Here is a 16,180-nt window from a genome sequence, read left to right as displayed (position 1 = left end):
ACAACATATATGAAAACTGAATGGAAAATGGATTTTTTCCTAATAAAGCATACATTACCAAAATTGCACCAAGAAGTGGAAAACCTGCCTGGTTCTGTTCCAGGAGAAGAGATTGGAAAGGGAGTTATGAAGCCAACATGATTTTACCATAAAAACTTTTCATGAGTGTAGATAGATGCAAGAAAATCTAGCAGTGTATCAAAGGAGTTATATCTGGTTTACTTCGGCAGTGTAAGGTAGGTCAGTATAAGGAACCCTTCTCCTGTACAGTAATCTGTCATTTCAACCAATATGAGAAAAACTCATACAGCAATAGATGCTGTAAAGACATTTGGTAAAAGACACCAGCAATTCTTAAGTAAACCCCTCAAAGTAAAACAAATAGAAGAAAATGTCTTGAATATGAAAGACTTATCTACCAAAAACCAGTAGCAAGTACTACTTTGTAGAGTGAAACAAAAGCATTCCAGTTAAAATCAAGACCCAGACAGGGTGGCAGTTGCTACTACCAATAGCATGTAACTTTGTCTTGAACTTTCTGGCAAATATAGCAAGACAAAAACAAAGGAGATAAGTGGTATAAGCTTTAGAAAAGAGTAGATTAAAAAGCACATCTCTTGGGCTTCCCTAGTGGCGCAGTGGTTGAGAGTCCGCCTGCCGATGCAGGGGACACAGGTTCGTGCCCCGGTCTGGGAAGATCCCACATGCCGCAGAGCGGCTGGGCCCGTGAGCCATGGCCGTTGAGCCTGCGCGTCTAGAGCCTGTGCTCCGCAACGGGAGAGGCCACAACAGTGAGAGGCCCACATACCGCAAAAAAAAAAAAAAAAAAAAAAACGCATCTCTTTGCTGGAAATAGAACTTAAAAAAAGAAGACTCCTCAATAAAAAATTTCCAGAATCAGTAAGTGAATCTGGTAAGGTGGGTAGATGCAAGGTAAATAGATAGAAATCGATTACATTTTTCCTCTTAATTTAGCAAATGGTACATGGAAGTGGAAAATATATTTCACTCACAAGGGCTGTGAAATACTGTAAGTAAATATAGCACATATTTATATAAATAACCACCAGAAGAGGAGATTCCCTACTAAATGAACCCAGCATTAACTATTAAAGGAAAGAAATGTTTTTGTATGTCTTCTCAAAATTCCTCATACTGCTGCTCATGCTGTCTTGTTCTTGCTCTCCTTGGGTGGGTGAATGTGGGGAACCCCTGGGGATGTGGGGAAGGGCAAACAGTTCCACCCTGCTATGGAAGAGCAAGCTCACCTGCCTGCCACCAGCTGGGTGGGTGTGGCACATTTTCTTAATTACCGATAAACTGTACATTTTTTGACAGTCCTATAATTAAATCCAGAGTATAAATGGTGTTTGGCAGAATTTTATCATCTTTGATCTCTATTGAGGCCTGAACAGCCTTTATGTCTTTAGCCTAGGAATCCTACTAGCTTTTCCTTCTGGATGTTCCTTTCTGATCTTCAAGTTCTTAATGTAGCTTCCTGCAGATGCCACCCCAAGGGCATAAAGTCTACGTAGCCCTTTTTACAAATTAAGAAAGGGCAATCTGGATGGATGAATTACAGAAGGCACTCTCTCAGGCAGGGGCAGCTAGAACAGAGTGCCCCCTCTGGACAGGCACACAGAGCCCCTGCTCTACCTGGTGTGGGCATCTTTGTGCCGTGCACACCTGGCAGCTCCCTGAGAGAAAAAGCTAAGAGTGGGATTGAGCCCTAGTGTCTTTCCCAACTTGAAGCTAAAAAGTATACGCTGCTGAGTCATATTCAGTTTGTGACCTATAGATGTTTTCCTACCATATCTTTTTGTTTGACTTTCTCTGAACTTCTCCTATGCTGTTTTTCCTCCTACTTATACTGCCCTGCACATCCTTACTCAGCTCTGCCCAGTACGTTTCCATCTACCTCTTAATACATTTTTAAATTTTATCTTATTTGTTACCACTCATTATCTTCAAACTGAATTAGCAGATCTGCCTTCAATATCCAGGAAAATACTGGATCAGAGTTGAGCCCAAGGGGGAAGGGCAGATATTCTCTATCTGACCCTGATGCTTTTATAACCTTAAGGTTATTTCTTGGCTGAAGTCATCATCTGATTTTCTTAGTTGTTAAGTATGTAGCGCCACACACTGGAAAGTTTTTTGGGTTTTTTCTGTTTTTCTTTTTGATGTGGACCATTTTTAAAGTCTTTATTGTATTTGTTACAATATTGCTTCTGTTTTATGTTTTGGTTTTTTTGGCCCCAAGGCATGTGGGATCTTAGCTCCCTGACCAGGGATTGAACCCACACCCCCTGCATTGGAAGGCGAAGTCTTAACCACTGGACTGCCAGGGAAGTCCCTGGGAAGTTTTAAAGTAACTAGCATTTGTCTTTAAAATTTAGTCATGGCTAAAGCAAACCTTTCTGTTCTCTCTTTATTTTGTCTTAGTGCACATTCAGCCTGCCCCAGTCCTAGGCATACCCCTTCCTGACAGTCCCTATGTACACACCATACCCCATCTTCAGACCCATGTACTGAAATCCCCATCTCACCGCAGCAGGCTGCAGGGCAAATCCTGCAGCCCTCTCTGGGTCACAAGCCTGGTAGCCCCTCACCACTTTTCACTGTGTGTGTCACCAAGACATCCTCAGAAGGTAGGGAAGAAAACAAGAGGCCACTTTGGCCCCAAATCTTGTTTATCCCTTTGTCTTAACGCAGTGGGTTCAGACCCCGAGTTTGCACGCTATGTGGCAGGAGTGAGCCAAGCAATGCAGCAGAAGCGGCAAGTCCAACACGGTCGCCGCCCTGGCAACCCCCGGGGCCATTGGCCACCCATGGATGATGCCCATCGGACCTGGCCTTTCCCAGAATTCTTTGCAGAAGGGTGAGTGCTGGATGTGGGAGGGAAGCTGAGTTTGGGACCTGGGTGTTCCCCATGGGGCCTTTGTGCACCCTTATCAGGCAGTTCATTTCTAGGCCCCCACGTGAGAGAGTGGCACATGGTCAAATTCTCAGGGGGTCAGAGTTTGGTGACTGACTGTAGGATGCCAAGTGGCATGTTGTGTCCCTGTGAACACACCATTGGTATAAATCGGTGATTTTTGAGACAGGCTCTTCTGCTCTAGACAAGGATCTTATTTGGTGGTGTTTGTGAAGTAATTGCATGTTTAACACGGTCTTTAGCTGAAATGAGCATGGCTATGAAACCTGTATCATTTATGGAATGTGATCCTTGTAGCCTACAAAAACCAAAGGTTTTCAGTTCAGTGTTTGAGAGAACTGTGGATTTTCATCATAAAGACATCTGAGGACTGATTTTTTTTACATCTCTTGTTGCTACCTGGTTAATAACTCTGCACAGCTAAAGACCATCTCAGCTTTTTGTTTGGTCTAAAATGAATTTCATCTATAAACCACAGGCTTCTGAGGAGTTTTTAGAGGAAAGAGAGAGACAAGAGACCACTCTTGGGTTGTGAGATGAGTGCAGGGAAAAGACTGTTGTTTTCGGGCTGGGGTGGGGGTGAGGGCTGGCCTCGGGCTGTCCAGCCGGTGTCCAGGCTGGCTTCAGGAGGCCCAGAACCAGCTTCTCTCTTTGGCTTTCAGGGATGGCCTGCACAGCGGCTGGTCGGGTGCTCAGGGAGACTCGGCCAGCTCGAGTGACGAGACGTCCTCCGCCAACGGGGACAGCTTGTTCTCCATGTTTTCAGGGCCTGACCTCGTTGCTGCTGTCAAGCAGAGAAGGTACGAAGAAAATTTTAAACCGAAGGACAGAGGGGTCTGTAAATGTGAACCACAGCTATTCCTCTTACAAAGTTCAGTAGCCCCATCACTCCCAGTCAGCCGTGTGTGAAAGGGGCAGAGGGCCTCTTCCAGCACTGTCTTGCTGAAGCTTGTGTGGTGACTTAAAGTTGGGTTGAGTCTTTGCTGGTAGAACAGCCTCATGCAAGTGGTAGCCCACAATACCAGTATGACAGGCAGGGAGTATTGTGGAGAACACGGTCTGCTGATGCTGGTCTGTGCCTTATGGGAGGCAGCCCTTTCCGTGGGAGGAGCAGGACCAGGACAACCAAGTTCTAACCTAGGGCTCTCCAACAGGCTTTGCAAATCCAAACATGGGCCTGGCCCTCTCTGACCCTCTATTTCTTTGTCAAAGGTGGAACTGGATAAAATGACCCCCGAATGGGGGGTTGAAAAAAATAGTTACATAGTATATTCAGATCTGAAGTTTTCAAAAGTAGTCACAAAAATGAAAATGGGCCCTGAAATAAGAGAAGAATTTGTTTAGAAAGAAATGCAGAGACTGTTGTGGGTGTGAGGAAGCAGAGGCCCAGAGGTGGCGTTCTAAAGGACAAGGGCAGGAATAGAGAGCGTGTACGGTCTCCAGGGCATCAGAAGTCATGCTGTGGAGGGGACAGGGAGGCCACGTAGCATGGCCCTCGTGTCACGGGGTCAGGCTTCATTGGATAAGCAATGGGGAGCAGGTAGATAAAGACGGAAGGGTACCTGAGTCACACAGAGTAGGATGCACAGAGCAGTTACGGTGGTGATGACAGTGATTGCTGATACAAGCTAGGGTGCGTTCTTTGTGCCAGGCCCTGGGTTAAGCGTTCATGTACAGTTTCTCACTTAATTCTTACAAACGCTGTATTTGTTTGCTAGGGCAACCATATCAAAGAACCACAGACTGGGGACTTAACGACAAGAATTTATTTTCTCGTAGTTCTGGAGGCTAGAAGTCTTGAGATCAAGGTGTCAGCAGGGTTCATTTCTTCTGAGGCCTCTCTCCTTTGCTTGCAGATGGCCGTCTTTACCCTGTGTCTTCACATGGTCTTCCCTCTGTGTTGTCTGTGTCCTAATCTTCTCTTATTATAAGGACGCCAGTCATACTGGGTTGGAGCTCACCCTAATGACTTCATTTTAACTTAATTAGTTGTTTAAACAACTTATCTCTAAATACAGTCACATTCTGAGGTACTGGAAGTTAGGGCTTTAGCATTTGAATTTGGGCGGGGGAGGGACACCTTCATTTATTCAGTAGCACCCATCATGTACCAGGCACTGGTGATACAGCAGCAAACAAATCAAAGTCCCCTTCCTCATGAAACTGATATTCTATTGAAGGAAGGCCGATAAAAAAATCCCAAATATGTCAGTTTGGATTAGGTGCTATGAAGAAAAATAAAGTAGGGTATGAGGGCAGAGAATGAGGGGAAAGGTGGATTTTCTGTGTTCTGAATGGCAGTCAGGGAGGCCTCTGATGAGCAGAAAGCTGAACAAAATGATAGAGCAACTGGTGAGAAATTGTCAGTGGGGTATGTGAGAGAGAGAAGAATCAAGGGTGAGACGCAAGTTTTGGCCTGAGCATCTATGTGAAAGAGGGTGCCATGGACTGAGACACGGAGGACTGTAGGAAGAGCAGGACTGAGCCTTGGAAAGATCTGAAGACTTCTGTTTTAGGCACAGGAAATTAGAGAGGCTGACTAGACGTCTAGAAAGGCAGTTGTAGCACCCCCTCTGCAGAGGCTGCTGTCTGCACGTAGGAGCGCTGATAGACTGGTTTACTTGGCTCTGTGCCTGCTATGCCTGCCTTGCGTTCAACATAGTAACAGGAATTTTTTCATGTTAGTAGTAAAATTAATAGCCTTTTGTTTTGTTTTTGTCACCTATCCCCAGTGCATGGTAAACAATCAGTCTGTATGTGTTGAATAAATTAACAAAAGGCTGGAGCTGGTGGACTCAGCAGCTGAAACAGCCAGTGCCAGTCTTCATGCCTGCCACCTCTGCCCCAGCCCAGCCCTATGACGGCCTGCTGAGTGCACCGCTCCATGGTGACCCACCTTAGTCCCCTGCATGTAGTGGACCCAAGGCCTCCTCAGCTAGAACCAGTGCCTGAAGACACCTGAGCCAAGTGGCTAGGGTGTCCTCTGGAGAGAAGCTGGACGGGAAGCCAGGTGACCACTGCACTGACCTCTTGCTTCTTTCAGGAAGCACAGCAGTGGAGAGCAGGAGACCAGCACGCTGCCCTCACCACCTCTTCTTACCACAGTGGAGGACGTGAACCAGGTATTGTGGGCCCTGCTCTCTCCACAGAGGGCTGGCTTTATGGGTACAGACCATGAGTAAGGTTCCAAAGCTTAACCTTTAAGAGGGCCTCAAAGCACCGAGGGGTTCTTTGTGGTTCAATGAGAGGTTCTTTATGGTGAACAACTTTCTTCCTGTGATTTTTGTCTAAATGATTAGCCATCTCAGCTGACTCAGAGCCACATGTAGAGGAAGCTCTGGGGCTGTGCTGTCTAATATGACAGCCATTAGCCACATGTAGCTACTTAAATTGAAATTACTTAAATATAAAGAAAGATCGAGTTCTTCAGTTGCACTGGCCATGTGCAGTGAGCAGCTACTGTACTGGATGGCACAGACATAGAACATTTCTGTCTGAAATGTTGCGAGTTCTGTTAGACGTGCTGCTCCAGAACTGTGGGGAGGGCTGGGGCTCTCACCCTGTTTCCTCAGTGGGTATAAGGACCAGAGATCTGGGGAGGTGGGAAAAGATGATCAATTGCCAGAAATGCCACTAAGAACCCTCTTCTGTCTCTCAGGATAACAAAACCAAAACGTGGCCACCCAAAGCCCCCTGGCAACACCCTTCCCCACTGCCCAGCACCCTGCCTGGCCCAAGTGCACCACTCTATGCAGTCGCCAGCCCTGGCAGCCAGTGGAATGACACCATGCAGATGCTGCAGTCCCCAGTATGGGCCGCCACCAGCGACTGCAGCGCCGCCTCCTTCACCTACGTGCAGACCCCGCCGCAGCCCACACCCCCACCAGCACACAAGGCAGCACCCAAGGGCTTCAAGGCCTTCCCCGGGAAGGCTGAGCGCAGGCCGGCCTACTTGCCCCAGTACTGACCCAGGACCAGCCTGCCTGCCTGCTCAGAGCTGTTGGGGCCAGTGTCCCCACCCCAGGGCTAATTAGCTGGCACCAGCCCCCCAGAGGACCAGTGCACCCTTGTCCCAGGCAGGGATCCTTGGGGGTGGGGGTGGTTGGCAACTCCAAGCCTTTAAGGCCTGGCTTCTCAAAACTTTGGAGGCATCAGACGCCTGGAGGGCCAGCTGAAGATGGAGTTTTCTGACCCTCCTCAGGGAGATGCTGGGGGATCTTCGAGTTTAATAAGCACCTCTGGTGATTCTGATGCAGGTGGGCCACAGGCCACACTCTGAGAAACACAGCTCTCTTAAGTTTGTAGTCCCACTGTGTGTGTTGGGAAGGCCTCAGGCCTGAAGGCTGAGAGCAAAACTGACCATTCATCTGAAACCCTCCCCTTCCCCCTCCTTAACACATTGAGTGATGACCACACACCAATCACTGTATTTTATAGCTATTTTTCATATAGGTTTTTAGTTAAAACATCTCCTGCCTAAAATGCATTGAATATTTTAAGATAACAGATAGAGTGGCTGGAGGTTTGTTCAACACTATCTTTATTTAAGCTTATACGAACTGGGCAAAGTATAGAATATTTGTGATCAGAAGCAATCACCTGGGTTTTCTGTAGGTGGACAGCCCCTTGCCGCCCCACAGCAGCACCCAGGGGGTGCAGCCTCTACCGGATTTACAAAAGCAGGATCATACAACATGTTGGAGGCATAGCCCTTATGGTGCGTGGACATGAGCCAGCTGGTTGCTGTCCGCGTGCAGGGTGAAGCTACACCTTCGGCCCTCGGGTCCTTCCACACGTGGCCGGAGGCTTCGACACAGTCTCCAACGTGGAAGTGTGGTCAGGGGCTGCAGAGAGACACTTGAAATTGCAGTAATATTGTGAGCTGGCTCAAGACAAACCAATTAGGATGTAGATAGGAAGTAATTTAAAAGTTTTTTCTTTAAAAAAAAGAAAACCTCATTTTCAGTTAACGTGCTATTAAATAGATACCATCCTGTGGATTTAGGGATATTTTTCCAGCCAGAATGGATCCAGAAGAATTGAATGGTGCTTAAATTGAGAAATAATAAATATATCTATATAGACTAGGCATACCCCACTGTATATTAATTGAGGTTACAGAAGTTCTTTATATAAAACTTATTTAAATTTTTCATATTTCATCTTTGAAAAAGTCTAATTGAGAAAAATCCATAATATTTTCTGGTATGAAAGTTTGACAGTATTAATATTTTTTTTATATTTTCTTAAATCATTAAACCATTTTAATATATGTTAACTACTAATAAATGGTTTATTCTTTCTAACTCCATATAAGCTTTTCCAGCAAAGATTGTAATAACACAGTTATGTTCTCATTTTTCTATGGATATAAGTAAATTTATATTTAAAAATACCAAAAAGAATATATATATATGTACGTATACACACTAATTATAGAGGACCCTTAGGGTGTCTGAGCCCAGCCATCTGAATTTTTAGTACTGTGTTGCCAGGCTGTTTCCAGGCCTCGGGTGTTGTCTTTTGTGCTGTGTGCGGATGCCATTGCTGCCTGTACTCATGATCCTTTCACCGTGGGTTCTGAACAGTCACCTCACCATGTTTACAGAGAACTATTTTGTACATAGACTTTTCAGGCACGTGCTTTGCGCCAACCCTGAGTGGCTCTTGTCTGTGTTAGCTGTCACAGTGTGTGCACTAATCTCTGTTGAAGTTGTCCGTGGCTGTTTTACTTGTTAGATAGTTTTCTATTTCCTCAGTATTGTGTCTACAGTACCCTGTGTTTCAAGTTCTGTTATACTGAAGTACTCTTGTTTTAATAGTGCCTCCCCAAAGACCTCATCCTGGACAGAGGTCAGTCCTTGATGCTCCAGCGCAGGTGACATCAACATTGCTAATTGTCACTTTCCAATCTGTTTTTCTCAAGTAAGGAAGACATTTTGTGATTGCATCTCCATGGGCTATGAGACTGTGTGAAGCTGTTTGTGTGGTCTCCTCGTAGGTGCTGTGTTCTCAGCACCACCTTGCTCTGAATACTGGTAATTCCAGGTGCTGCGCTCGGCAGAGGGGTCTCGCCAAAGCGCATGTGTGTGCATGTGTGAGTGTGTGTGTCCTTTGTGTGGCCGGGCGTGGCTGCATTGCTCGTGTGACTAGTTACAATGCTTCCAAACTGGAACTCTACATTTTGTATCTTACTTTTAAAGCTCCTATAAGTAAAATAACTATTGGCTTTATTAAAATATACATTTAATAATTTTTGTATCTCTGTTGAAAATGAACTGCAGCAGATACCATGTCAGCAGCCCTGTCTGGTTCATTACTTTGAAAAGCTGCACCCGAGTAGATTTAGGTCGGCCTGTCCTCTTATTCTGAGCCCTTGCAAGGGTAATACCACTGGGGGGTATTAGGATGAGCTGGGGTGGGTGGGCAGAAAGCAGGACAACCTACCACACCTCTCCTGTTAGCTTCCTGAAGGCCAAAGCTGGAAGAGGCCTCTGTGTGGGCAGAGCCAGTGTCGTGGTGAAGGAGGTCACCTGGAAGGATGCAGACTCTCTCCTTGGGTTGTGATCTGCCAACACACACATTCCACCAAACATGGGCGCTCGTGAGCTGCCCAGCCAGCCTTTCCAAGGAGCAGATAGATGCAGGGGTGAGGTCTCCCCCAGTTCTGCCAGGGACCCACTGTGTGGCAGACAGACCCTACCTCACAGGGGCAAGAAGGACTAGTCTCACTGGATGATGCCATCCTGCTAATGGAGAAGGAAAGATTGCAAAATGGGAACCACAAAAGGCGGGTGGGTTACAGGGGAATTTCAGCTCATTTTCATTTACAGCAAGAGAGCATTTGATTGAAACTTTTTTTCATGAACTTAGGATAATGGAGTAAGTGAGCATTAATATATAACCTACCCGTACAAGTACCACTCAGGCTTCTTTCTGCTGAGATGCCTAAAAGCTGAGCATGAGGACTTAGTCCTAGAGCCTTCTAAGTGCACCTCAGGACAAGGCTGCTTAGGAACAGCCATGTTGCATGGGTATGCTAAGGAAGACACCGAAAGTTCGTATTAAAATGCTAGACGGAAAAACACATTTTATTCAGACGTGTTCCTATTTAGCACTAGTACCTGGTGCTGTTCCCTGACTTCTGATTCACAACAGTGGTGGAGACAGGAGTCCCGTAGCCCCAGCTCCACGCCAGGTGGGTGGGGATGGAAGCAGGACAGATGTTCACCGGAGCCCCAAGAAGGTCCTTGGAGGCTTTGGCTCAGCCGAGAAATGGAGGATGACACACAGGTAGGTGAGGTCCTTAGGACGGTGCCCCTCCTTTTCCACCTGGGGGATGCTGGGAGAGTGGGGCGTCCAGCTCTAGGAGTGTAGCTGAAACACTGCATTCCAACCATGGTGCTGTGAAAGGACGTTCCTCTTGCTCTGTGTGACCCCTCTTGTGATCTGCTTCCTGATCTGGAGACAGCTCCTCAATTACCAAAAAGCCATGTATGTGGACAACATGACTGTCAGGCTCCCAACCATATGTGCATGGGAGTCTGAGGAACCTCCAGGGACAGGCTCCTGGAAGTAACACAAACAGCTGGCCTTACGATTCCACAGGGATCTGCTGGCTGGGCACAGGCCTCTGATTGTCTGTGAGGGGGACTGGATGTGGCTTATATTGGGACTGAGTTGGGGATGTGGACCTAGGTGAGGAGGAAGGATTGCTTCAGGAGTGTCATTCATTTCAACATTTACTATTGTCACCTGGGGGCGAGGCCCTTGCTAGGATTGGAGCCAGGGCTGCGAAGAAGATGCAGTCTGTGATCGCAAAACTCAGTCTTTTAGGGAAGACAACCCCCTCTTTCCCAATCTTGGTAAGGTGCCACTATTCATCCACCCGGGGCTCAGGCAGAAATCCTAGAAGACATTCTTGATCATCTTTACTCTCCTTATTCACTTAAGCAGCAAGTCCTACAAGTGCATCTGCAAGCACATTTAAATTCCACCATGTTCTTATATCTCCACTGCCATCAACCTGGTCCTCCCCTAGCTCCTGCCTTTCCTTCTCAGGCCCCAGGGTGTCCCATACACCCCTGCTACCTCAAGGAAGCCTCCCACCCCCACCCCTCACCCAGTGCCCACCTGCCTGGGCCTCTCCAGTTCCGTTGGGCCACAGCCCAGCCTCCCCCCAGCTTTGTTTTTCACTACAGCACTTAGCACTCAGCTGGAATGTGTGTTTGTATGTCTCTCACCTGAACCAAGGCCTCAGTAGAGCAAGGAGCGAGTCTCCTTCATGGCCACACGTGCAGGGTGCAGAACAGCTCGAAGCATCTCAAGACAAGCCAGATGAAACGAGGTGTTGCTAAGGCCAGAGGCAAATTCTAATACAGGGCAAAAATAGAACTAGCCTTAAAATAAATCGGTTCTCACGTTGGGCTGAAAAATACACTATGATCACTGTTTGTACTAGAGCTGCAAGGAGGGACTGACGCTAGGAGCTGCGGGTAGGGCTCTGTAGCTCAACTAAGTACCGAGTTTTCTCTTCTGCTGGAAACTCATGCCCATGTGCGGTGGGGAAATTATTTTAAAAAACCAAACAGTGGATTCAAAGGGAAAGCTCTGTGGCGACATCCTGAAGCGACAATACGCGGCCGAATAGGCGAACAGCACGAAGCACGCAGCACAAGCTCCGAGCCTCCTGGGGGCGCTGACTCCCCCGTCCTCGGGTCTCCTAGTCTGCGCACGCGCAGTCCGCCCCAACCCGGAGTATGCGCACTTGTGCGCACACGTCCATCCCTGACGTGCGGGCAGAGGCGTCTGCGACTTCCGCGGTCTGCCCCCCGCTCCCGTCCCGGCGCGGGGACATGCGCACACTTGCACCCCCGGACGTGCGAGCCCACACGCAGACGCGTGAGCACCCCCTCACTACCTGAGCTGATCCCGCTTTCCCTGCGCGTAGACGCATGCGCGCCGCACCTCCGGAGAGTGGGCCCAGTGCCAGGAGATCCTCGTATCTCCGGCGAACCGCGATTTCTTGCCCTTTCCTGATCAGCGTGACTCAGCACCCTCGGTGGGTGCGCCTCCCCGGAGCAGCTCGCGAAAATCCATCGGCGTGTATCGCCCCACAGCCGATCTCCTTCAGACTCCGGCCGTCGCCCTGTCCACGAACCTCCTTTTGCCCTTGTCCTGGTGATCCCCTGGTCTCCAGGTCCTTCTTGACCCCTGTCCAGCGGCCCTGAATTGAGGCCTGACTTAAGTCTACCCTTCAATCCACTCCTCTCCCGGGTCATACCATTTTGCTGAGGGCACTTGAAGGTGACTGACTGACTGGAGCAGTCTGTTGAACTTTCTGAGCCAGGTTTTCTTTCAGTTGTGATTGTCAGCCCTTGGCCTGGGTGCAGATAACCCTCCGAGAGCTTCACTTCCCCTGGATTCTGAACCCTATACTGTGCGGTTTGCAGACCACAGCATGTGGTGCCGATTGTGGTGACGGTGGTAGAAAACACGTTTAACGTTTGTCAACATAGAATTAAGTTACTATTTTTCCAAATTACAGGCCCCACTCCACTAGAGAGGCCACCCCACACGCCAATGTCTGATCCCTTCCACACACTGCATCTTTCCTAGTGAGTTTCTCCCTACTGCCCTACACAGATCCTTAGATCCACTCCAAGGGGACCAGTGTTAATCCAGTGGTTGTATTCTCCTACCTCTGTCTTTGCCCATGCTGCTGTCCTTTCCGTTGGAGACGTCATTCTGGGCCATTTCCACTTGTAAAATTCTACCCTGTCAATCAGACTTAATATCACAAAGGCCTACTTGATGTTAGAACTGGGATAATGGGGAGGGCAGGAAGGGATTGCCTGCTCCTCCACTTTCCCTGTACCTTCTTTCCAAGGCTGAAGAGTCAGGAGGTGGCAGGCAGGACAGGGTTGTGATTAAGAACAGAGCTCAGGAATGGGGCAACCTTGAGTTAATTCTCTACTTAGTAGCAGAATGGCTATTTTCAGATTTCTTAACCTGTCTTAAATGGGGAGGACAACAGGATATCCTTCATGGGGCTGCTATGAAGGTTATGTTGGAGAGAATTTAGCACAGAGCTCTGCACACAGTAAACTGGTGGGAGTAGTAAAGTATCCATGTTAGTAGTTGGATGATGAATGGCTTTCAATTAATAATGGCTTGCCTTTGAGCTACTCTTTTTTTGCATTTTCTCTCCTTAGCTACTGTGAGTTATGGTCCTCCAGATAGGAACCGAGTTTTCTGCTAACATAGAAAATCCACATAACTGGAATTTCTTTTTTTTTTTTAATTGGAAAACTCTATAGTTTTTTTTAAAATTTATTTATTTACTTATTTATTTTTGGCTGCATTGGATCTTCGTTGCTGCAGGCGGGCCTTCTCTAGTTGTGGTGAGCGGGGGCTACTCTTTGTTGCAGTGCACGGGCTTCTCATTGCAGTGACTTCTTTTGTTGCGGAGCAGAGGCTCTAGGCGTGCGAGCTTCAGTAGTTGTGGCTTGCGGGCTCTAGAGTGCAGGCTCAGTAGTTGTGGTGCACGGGTTTAGAGTTGCTCCGTGGCATGTGGGATCTTCCCGGACCCGGGATCGAACCTGTGTCCCCTGCATTGGCAGGCAGATTCTTAACCACTGCACCACCAGGGAAGCCCAAGTCCCTGGCATTTCAAAGTACAATGTTAAACTTAAAATGTTATGGGGAAATCTGAGAATATCTGGGAAATCTGGAATAGTTGAAGCTACTGGGAATCAGAGAGGCCAAACTGCTGGAGGTGTACATTACAGAATGTTAAAAAGAAGATGAAACCTTCAAAAAGGTAATCATCGGAGGCCTCGCCTCCTGCCTGTTCAGTACCCAAGCTGCTCCTATGAGTTTTGGGTGGATGAGAGAGGACATTGGGGAGGACAGTGTGGCAGTGGGCAGGTGAACACCCATAACATTTTTGGAAACACTTGGAGTTGTAAATGACAGCTCAGCTCAGAACAACATCAACACTAAGGGAAATAACTGATTCGATTTGTGTTCCAGCTGCAGACAGAGGTGACCTGGCCCCAGGAACTTGGGCCCTATGAGGTTCACCCTGACATCTCTCTGGAGGGCACACTCTCCATTGTTTTCCTTGAGACCAGGGACTGAACCTCGGGTCTGTCCTTTCTGAAAGGCAGCTTAACACTACAGAAAACTGAGTCTCTCCTGCTGGCTTTGGGTCCCAGGAAAGAACCCTGTTTGGCGGGCTTAGGTCATGTGTTCATCTCTGATGCAATCAGGGAGGCAGAGGAAGAAACCTAAGGGTGAGAGGTAGTGGTTTCAGACAAAGACAACAGATGAACAGATGTCTACTGTGATCACCAAAAAAAGCCTACTAGAAAAAGGGAGTCAGTGGCTACTGCTGGGCTAGAGTCATCTGAGGAATCACAGGGCAAGTGGATGATGGGGTAATGGCTACTGAGACTGGCCTTCCTATTGGATGAAGTTCTGTTCTGAAACACAGGATCGAGGGGTGGGAGTGCTGTTCTGTGCAGGCAGCTGCTTGGGTGGGAAACTCTGGAGTGTTTCTCAGAAACTCTAGTAGACCAGATGCTGTTCAGCAACTGTCAGGGTTGTGCTGGGTACGGGAAACTGAGTTAAATCTCAGAGTTGACAGTTGACCCAAAACTCTGGCTAAATAAGGGCCTTGTGGATAGGGCTGTTCCCTGCAAAGTCCTGTGACCATTCATTTCTTCAGTCTTTGGCCGCTCTCTTTTTTCCTTATCTCAAATAATTCTGGGCTGAGAGAGAAAAGCCATTTGCAGAGGCCAGAGGTGGCAGCGACTGCATGGAACTGGGAGGTGGGCCAGAGGAAGACCTAGGCCTGGGTCTGCAGCAGGACAGGGCACACTCCTAGATGGATGGCATTTCTGGGGGAACTGGGCGATGGAGAAGCTCAATTTGAGTGCCCAGTTCTTGGACTTCTCTCTGACTATATTTACTCCGTCTCACCCAAACTCTCATCTATGCTCATGACTTCAAGTGCCACCTATTCACTCATGACTCCCAAGTTTTTCCTCTTGCTTGAACTGTCTCTCTTCATACTCCAGACGTGAACACCGAACTTAACACTTCCACTTAGATGTCTAATAGGTTTGGAAAACTTAACATGTCAAAAAACAAGATCACGATCTTCCCCCTAAAACTTGTATTTCTCCAAGATGCAATGGCAATTCCATTTTTCCAGGAACTCGGGTAAAAAACTGGATGTCATCATTGACTGCTATTTTATTTTATTTTTTTTTGCGGTACGCGGGCCTCTCAACTGTTGTGGCCTCTCCCGTTGCGGAGCACAGGCTCAGATGCGCAGGCTCAGCGGCCATGGCTCACGGGCCTAGCCGCTCCGCGGCATGTGGGATCTTCCCAGACCGAGGCACGAACCCGTGTCCCCTGCATCGGCAGGCGGACTCTCAACCACTGCGCCACCAGGGAAACCCTGACTGTTATTTTTCTTTCTCTTAATTCTTCACTCAATATATCTAGATCACCACAGCCAACTCCTCCTACCTTGACACCTTCATTCCTGGCCTGCATTATTGCTGTAGCGTCCTGTCTGTTGTCCTTACTTTCATGCCTACTGAACTGTTGGTCTGATCCTTTGTAAAACACGTCCGATGATGTCCCTCCTTTGCTTAAACCTTTCAATGGCTTCCCATCTCTCTCGGAATAAAACCCAAAGTCCTCACGATGACTTACTGCCTTCCTTCCCTCTGTGACCTCATCTTCTATCACTCTCCTCTCATTCACTCCCCTCCGGCCACACTTGCCTCTTGCTGTTGCTGAAACATCTAAGCATGCTCTCCTCGGGAATTTTGCAGTTGCTCTTCCCTTTGCCTGAACACTTCTCCCCCAGATAGTCAACTGGCTTGCTTCCTCACCTTCTTCAGGCTTTTGCTCAAATGTCACCTCATGAGTGAGTGCCTTGACCATTCTATTCAGAATTGCAACCCCTATTCCCAGCACCCTTTCTAGCTTTCCTTATCTCACTAGCACTTACCAGCATCTGATATGCCATATATTTTACTTGTCACCTACATAGCCGCAGCACCTGTAACACTGAAGTGTTGGAAGGAGTTGGGTTAAGTGGGTGAATGAACGAACTAATGAAGCAGGCCAGGGCTCCGCCTCTGTTCCTCAGTCACTTCCAGGCAGAGGTCGGCAGAGCAGCAGCCCAAGAGGCCGCCGGTGGCAAGGTGAGACGAGCTGAGG

General features: G+C 47.9%; 1 protein-coding gene across 2 annotated transcripts in view; it reads left to right on the top strand.

Moving 5' to 3' along the window:
* Positions 1–9,193, top strand: part of GARRE1 (granule associated Rac and RHOG effector 1) — an 82,050-nt gene extending 72,857 nt beyond the window's left edge. For both annotated transcript variants that reach the window (XM_060084408.1, XM_060084407.1), the window contains 4 exons: positions 2,716–2,881; positions 3,601–3,738; positions 5,982–6,060; positions 6,597–9,193. In XM_060084408.1, the coding sequence (XP_059940391.1) occupies positions 2,716–2,881; positions 3,601–3,738; positions 5,982–6,060; positions 6,597–6,905 (692 nt within the window). In that variant the 3' untranslated portion in view covers positions 6,906–9,193. The remainder of the gene's footprint in view (positions 1–2,715; positions 2,882–3,600; positions 3,739–5,981; positions 6,061–6,596) is intronic.
* The last annotated feature ends 6,987 nt before the right edge of the window (positions 9,194–16,180 follow it).

The sequence above is a fragment of the Mesoplodon densirostris genome, chromosome 19 (genome assembly GCF_025265405.1).
Source record: "Mesoplodon densirostris isolate mMesDen1 chromosome 19, mMesDen1 primary haplotype, whole genome shotgun sequence".
Lineage (NCBI taxonomy): Eukaryota > Metazoa > Chordata > Mammalia > Artiodactyla > Ziphiidae > Mesoplodon > Mesoplodon densirostris.
The sequence above is the reverse complement of the archived record's forward strand: the minus strand, read 5'-3'. Positions and strand labels throughout refer to the sequence as shown.